Source organism: Phyllobates terribilis, unplaced genomic scaffold (assembly GCF_046119375.1).
Source record: "Phyllobates terribilis strain yellow unplaced genomic scaffold, ASM4611937v1 Scaffold_2__4_contigs__length_985480577, whole genome shotgun sequence".
NCBI classification, from domain to species: domain Eukaryota; kingdom Metazoa; phylum Chordata; class Amphibia; order Anura; family Dendrobatidae; genus Phyllobates; species Phyllobates terribilis.
The window spans coordinates 442,086,459-442,093,777 of record NW_027362762.1 but is presented as its reverse complement, the minus strand read 5'-3'; the positions used below and the strand labels follow the sequence as shown (position 1 = coordinate 442,093,777).

The 7,319-nt window shown below is 39.6% G+C and overlaps 1 protein-coding gene across 2 annotated transcripts in view; it reads right to left on the bottom strand.

Annotated features, from left to right (window-relative positions):
* Positions 1-1,416: 1,416 nt before the first annotated feature.
* Positions 1,417-7,319, bottom strand: part of MMP28 (matrix metallopeptidase 28) — a 92,885-nt gene continuing 86,982 nt past the window's right edge. For both annotated transcript variants that reach the window (XM_073670563.1, XM_073670562.1), the window contains 2 exons: positions 6,592-6,759; positions 1,417-1,901 (listed from right to left, as the gene is read on the bottom strand). In XM_073670563.1, the coding sequence (XP_073526664.1) occupies positions 1,528-1,901; positions 6,592-6,759 (542 nt within the window). In that variant the 3' untranslated portion in view covers positions 1,417-1,527. The remainder of the gene's footprint in view (positions 1,902-6,591; positions 6,760-7,319) is intronic.

The following is a 7,319-nucleotide window of genomic DNA, read 5'->3' as shown; positions in this document are numbered from 1 at the left end:
TGTGAAAAACTTGTTGCATCATTCCCAAGAAGACTCATGGCTGTACTAGCTCAAAAGGGTGCTTCTACTCAATACTGAGAAAATGGTCTGAATATTTATGACCATGTAATATTTCAGTTTTTATTTTTTAATAAATTTGCAAAAATTTCTACATTTCTGTTTTTTTTTTCAGTCAAGATGGAGTGCACAGTGTACTTTAATGAGAAAAAAATGAACTTTATAGAATTTACCAAATGGCTGCAATGAAACAAAGAGTGAAAAATTGAAAGGGGTCTGAATACTTTCCGTACCCACTGTACTTTGCCTGTAGGGTGCCGAAGCGAGCAGGGGCTACAGCTTGCCCACGACTACCTCGCTTGGGCACCTTACACATGCATGGGGTTTTTGCCTTCCTCTGGATCAACATGTTAGGTAATAGGTTGAACTTGTTGGACTTTATCTTCTTTCAACCTTAAAACTATGAAACTATACATACACGCCATCAATAATATTAAAAAAAAAAAAAATCTGTCACCAGGATTTTGCTACCCATCGGAGAGTAGCATGATGTAGGGGCAGAGACCCTAATTCCAGTGATGTATCACATACTTAACTGGGTGCTGCTTTTATTAACTTTTATCTGCTGCAGATCTACCAGTTCTCTGAATGCTAATCTCTGTATAACCCCATTCACAACACTGATTGGAAGCTTACTGTGTACACTGTGCATAGGCAGAAAATTGCCAATCAGTGGTGAGGGCAGGGTTATACAGAGCACACGGCAGCAGGTTTACCAGTCTTATAGAAATAATCTCCTGCAGCTAAAACAGTGATTTTCTGAAAACTATACTAATCAGCCTAGTAAGTGAGAAATCACTGGAATCAGGGTCTTTGTCCCTACATTATGCTGTTCTCAGATTAGGTAGCAAAAACCTGGTGACAGATTCTATTTAATAAAATGATTTGTAGATTACAACAGTTCACTTCATGCAGCTTTCCAGAAATTTAACTTACTATACCTGTTAAACATTGGTGCCACCTAAAAACTGTGGTTAGAAGTGACAATCTACACTAGTGATAACTAGTATGCTATTAAATAGTAGCATTTAAAAAGCGTAGCTTGGAGGGTCATTGGATTTAAAGAGTCACCATTGACTGTCAGGGCATCTAAATACCATAATTAATACCATAATGATACTTAGTCAAAGGGTAGCAATATACTGAACACTCCCAATTTTTGAATCAGAAGGTTGGACTCAATTGCTCCTTTATCAGAAAGGTGCCTTTGAAAAAAGGTAGATGAACATGGTCTATCTTTCCAGTGTGACTGAAGAGGAAGTTTTCAGCTGGGAACAAGCTTGAGTTGAGGGTTTTTATTAGGAAATGTCAACAGCAAAGAAAGCGTAAAGTAATAAATAAAAACATTTTTCGAAAAAAGACTGTCACCTTAATTTTATTGTGCATTTTATGCAGATGGTCAATTGGAAATGGTCTACCTACAATACAGGGGTTTGGGGGAATTTATTATTAATTACAAACTATTACACATCAAGAATTTTGGCAGCCAAGCCAAGATAAGTCTTGCATCCACTTCCCAGAAGCAGTGACTTTAAGTCTGTCTTGGTCAAAGGTCCAGTAGTTTTCACCTCCGAAAAAGTAGATTGAACCATTTGGATGGTATAGTGCCGCATTAGTGTTGTGAGGGACGCCTTTCCAGTCTTGAAGACTTCGTGGGTAATATGGCTCCACTGTCAGTGATTTTTCATTAAAAACATAGTACTTGTCCCCTTTGAAAATGACCAAATGTCCAAGTGGATGAAAATATAGAGCCGTGTCAGGATGGCGGGGGAGTCCCTGATCACTGCACTTACGAGGAAAGCCGGCCTCTAGTCTAGAACCTTTATATCTCCAACATCTACCACCTGGAAAACAAGGCAAATAAAATCATAGACGTAAATTAATATATGCCCATAATGTACAGTGATAGGTACTCCTATTACTATTTAACACTGGTACGTAGAATTATTAATGCTTGAATTCTTACTGTTTACAAAGAAGCTACCAGACACATGAAGAAGGGACCAGACACATTTAGGAAGAAATTGCATCACATATGTGTATACTATTACAGTATTACAGTATATACAGTGGTGCTGGAAAGTTTATGAACCCTGGAAGAATTTTCCATATTTCTGCATAAATTTGACCTAAAACTACATCAGATTTTCAAAAAAAAAAGTCGTAAAAATAGATAAAGTAAACCAAATAAACAGAAGAGTAAAAAATATCAGACTTTGCATTGTTTGATTAATGAAAATTATTCATTATCAGATATCTGTGAGTGGCAAAATAATGTGAACCTTTGCTTTTAGTATCTGGTGTGAAGCATTGTGCAGCAATAACCACATCTACATTTTCTGGTAATTGTTGATTAGTCCTGTGCATCAGTTTAGAGAAATTTTAACACATCCTTCCCTACAAAACAGCTTCAATTGTTATGTTGGTGAGTTTTTTCCATTCGGTTCCTTTCACATTATTTCTACAGGATTAAGGGTCAAGACTTTGACTTAACCATTTCAAAACTTTTTAACTTTATCGACTTGAATGCTTCCAGTTGTTTCTTGCTGTTTGACCCCCTTGCTCTTGACATTCAATTCACTGACAAATTTTCTGACATTTTTTTTTACAATTTGCTATGAATTCAGAATTCATTGTTCTATCAAGCAGTCCTGGCCCAGATGCAGCAAAACAGACTAAATCAATGGTATTATCACCACCATGCTTCACAGATGGTATGAAGTTTTTATGCTGTAATGCAGTGGTTTTCTTTCTCCAAACATAATACTTCTCATTTAAACCAAAAGGCTCCATTTCAGTCTCTTCCATACACAAAACATTGTACTGCTGACAAACAGTTTTTTTTGGGGTTTTTTTTTAGAACAGTGTCTTTCTCCTTGCAATATTGCCATGCACACTATTGTTGTTCAGTGTTTTCCTGATGATGGACTCATGGATATTAACATTAATTAATGTGAGAAGGGCCCTTAGTTGCTTACAAGTTACCTTGGGTACCTTTGTGAGCAGGTGGACTATTATACGCCTTCCTTTGAAGTGATCTTTGTTGGTCAACCACTCCTAGGAATGGTAATAATGGTCTTGAATTTGCTACATTTGTCTATAATCTGTCTGACTGTGGATTGTTGTCCAAACTCTTTAGAGATGATTTTGTAACCTTTGTCAGCCCAATGAGCCTAATCGAAAACTCTCCTTCCAAGATGATAAATCTCCATTGTCATGCCATGATACATGTCCACAAATGTGTTGTGAAGACTATGATACATCGCTGTTCTCTAAATAAACAAGTTGCTTACTCACACCCGATTGTCATCTTGTAGATTAAAAACATCAGACTATAATTTCACCTTCAAATTTCTTCTAATCCTAAAATTTCACATACTTGCCATTCCCAGATATGTGATATTTTTTTTTATTGAGGAAAATGATGCAATATGACAAAGTCTTATATTCTTTACTCATTTCTTTGATTTGGTTGTCTTCATTACTTTTAGGACTTTTGTGAAAAAAAAATCTGCTGTAGTTTTAAAAATGTATGCAGAAATATGGAAAATTCTGGAAGGTAAAACTTTCAAGCACCACTGAAAATGGCTTTGAAATCCATGTACCTATAATATACAATCTGCTTATTTAGCAGTTCAGAAAACATGCAGTAAATTGAGCTAATTTCATGCTAGAGGCAATAGTTATTAATTCCTGGTGACCACAACAAAGACCTCCTATTCTCAGGACAAGTAGAGTTGCTAATTAGGATTGGTTCCCATGGCACTTTCATGTTTTGCTTACTAGTGTCAGTACCCTTTGGTCTGTGCGTGGCCTGTGCCTTGTGTGTATAAGTCCTAGGCAGCGACTGCTTGAGTGATTTTACCTCTATGTATCTGGTCTGCTTGTTCTGCGGAAGGTGGGGAAGTTAAGTAATCAATCCAAACTGGATTACGTACTCACTAATTCACTAGAGGTGCACTCAGATTTAGCATTACTGTCCTAAAATGTATCCGTTCACAAGGCAGATGGTGCACATGTTCCACCGTTATCAAAGTGGCTCAGGTGGCATGAAAAACAAGGCATTTTGGACGCACTTCTCTCCTTGATGCGCCCTTCTGACTGGAATACTGTGCACATCAGAGTATAATAATAGGATTTCATTTTAGCCATGACACCTATACTTGAAAATTGTTATAATCGCTGACATTGGCACATATCTAAAATTCATTATAAATTTTTCTTGTGCTATATATTTCACTTTTTTTTTTTTTAGAGGGTGCAGGGGGGCAATTTGTAATACAATTGAGTGTTTTGTGCTTGAAGGGATTGTCCACTACCAGATAACGCTTAACAGCTTCTTAAAGGGAATCTGTCAGCAGGTTTTTGCTATGTAAGCATGCTGTAGGGGTTTCAGCAATGCCTCTCTTATCCACTTTTGTGGTTTTGTTTGCTTGCAGTGATTGTTTTAGCACCAGGAGCTTATCATTGCTGGGACACAGCAGCATGTGCCTCCTGGTCTGACACGCCCCCTCTAGTGATAAGCATCTCACTGTCTATGGACATTGTATATACAAAGCGTGGTGTGGGCGGGGCCAGCTTCCTCAGCTCTGCTGCATTGCTAAATCTAAAAACTCTGATTGAGTCTGAATCACTGCACCCAGTAATCTAAGTGATACATTGTTGGATTCAGCGTTTGTTTTCTTACATCAGGCTGCTCTCAGATGAGGTAGCAAAAACATGCTGGGAGATTCCCTTTAAAAAACACTGGCAGGTGATCGTTGCAGCCAATAGGCTCTGCGGCATTCATGTGACATTGTTTATGTCATGTCAACGCCAAGAGACACAGCACAGAAAGAGGGAAAGCAGCTACAGTCAGGGAGGTAAATACACTGCTCAACAAAATAAAGGGAACACTTAAACAACAGAATTTAACTCCAAGTAGATCAAACTTCTGTGAAATCAAACTGTCCACTTAGGAAGCAACACTGATTGACAATCAATTTCACATGCTGTTGTGCAAATGGAATAGACAATAGATGGAAATTATTGGCAACTATTGAGACACACTCAATAAACGAGTGGTTCTGCAGGTGGGGACCACAGACCACATCTCAGTACCAATGCTTTCTGGCTGATGTTTTGGTCACTTTTGAATGTTGGTTGTGCTTTCACACTCGTGGTAGCATGAGACGGACTCTACAACCCACAGAATTTGCTCAGGTAGTGCAGCTCATCCAGGATAGCACATCAATGCGAGCTGTGGCAAGAAGGTTTGCTGTGTCTGTCAGCGTAGTGTCCAGAGGCTGAAGGCGCTACCAGGAGACAGGCCAGTACACCAGGAGACCTGGAGGGGGCCGTAGGAGGGCAACAACCCAGCAGCAGGACCGCTACCTCCGCCTTTGTGCAAGGAGGAACAGGAGGAGCAAAATGACCTCCAGCAGGCCACAAATGTGCATTTGTCTGCACAAACGGTTAGAAACTGATTCCATGAGGGTGGTATGCGGGCCCGACGTCCACAGATGGGGGTTGTGCTCACAGCCCAACACCGTGCAGGACGCTTGGCATTTGCCACAGAACACCAGGATTGGCAAAGTCGCCACTGGCGCCCTGTGCTCTTCACAGATGAAAGCAGGTTCACACTTAGCACATGTGACAGACGTGACAGAGTCTGGAGACGCTGTGGAGAGCGATCTGCTGCCTGCAACATTCTTCAGCATGACCGGTTTGGCAGTGGCTCAGTAATGGTGTGGGGTGGCAGTTCTTTGGAGGGCCGCACAGCCAGAGGTAGCCTGACTGCCATTAGGTACCGAGATGAGATCCTCAGACCCCTTGTGAGACCATATGCTGGTGCGGTTGGCCCTGGGTTCCTCCTAATGCAGGACAATGCCAGACCTCATGTGGCTGGAGTGTGTCAGCAGTTCCTGCAAGATGAAGGCATTGAAGCTATGGATTGGCCTGCTCGTTCCCCAGACCTGAATCCGATTGAGCACATCTGGGACATCATGTCTCGCTCCATCCACCAATGTGACATTGCACCACAGACTGTCCAGGAGTTGGCGGATGCTTTAGTCCAGGTCTGGGAGGAGATCCCACAGGAGACCATCCGCAACCTCATCAGGAGCATGCCCAGGCATTGTAGGGAGGTCATACAGGCACGTGGAGGCCACACACAATACTGAGCCTCATTTTGACTTGTTTTAAGGACATTACATCAAAGTTGGATCAGCCTGTAGTGTGTTTTTCCACTTTAATTTTAGGGGTGACTCCAAATCCAGGCCTCCATTGGTTAATAAATTTGATTTCCATTGATGATTTCTGTGTGATTTTGTTGTCAGCACATTCAACTTTGTACAGAACAAAGTATTCAATGAGAATATTTCATTCATTCAGATCTAGGATGTGTTATTTGAGTGTTCCCTTTATTTTTTTGAGCAGTGTATGTTGTTTTGTATGCTGCACAGCTGATCTGATGAGAATGGGAAGCCCAGTAGTGGAATGCATAAATCGCTATAAAAAAATTCCAATGTTAAGATTATTACAAGTTTTTTTAACCTTTGAAGAAGTAGAATTTTCCATCTGATCCTGACACGGCTGCAGCTTCAATAAATGCAGGCAACTTTTTCCACCTCTGTTGTGTAAGCTGTGGCTCTGAGACATTCCCATCTGGGGACATCGTCCAATAACTACGACCTTTGAAGATGTACAATGTTTGCTTCAAATCTGTGCAAAATATTATATGAACATGATTATGAAGTAGAAAAAACTTAAATTTATATAGAATATTTGTATTTCTTATCAGTCACAATACTTTAAACCTATCTGTTTATAGCACCAGCATTACACAGAATACACGATCATGTTCCATACAGTAAAAATGCATGTCGTACCAAAAGTACAATTCACTGCTCCAATAATATAATATGGCAGCTTTAATTTAAAAGGTCTTATTTCATATGATTGTAATAAATATGTATCCGTACATAAGCAAATTAAATAAACAGAATTTCTAAAATGTACTTGTTTAGAATGGGAACTGGGTTATACTGCAACAAAGCCGAACCAATAAATGAAATGTTTCCAGTCAAGCAGCAATACAACCAGGGAATATAGTGCTGAATTAGATGGTAAACTGGAAAAGCAGGAGGAAAATACTGTGGTTGCTGTATGTAAAAGGTTCATGGGGTATATGGGATTGTATGGATTTATGAATAAAAATGTTTATTTTTTTTTTACTGTAACCCATAAGGTTACATTAATACATTGATGCTGATTGCTTCAAT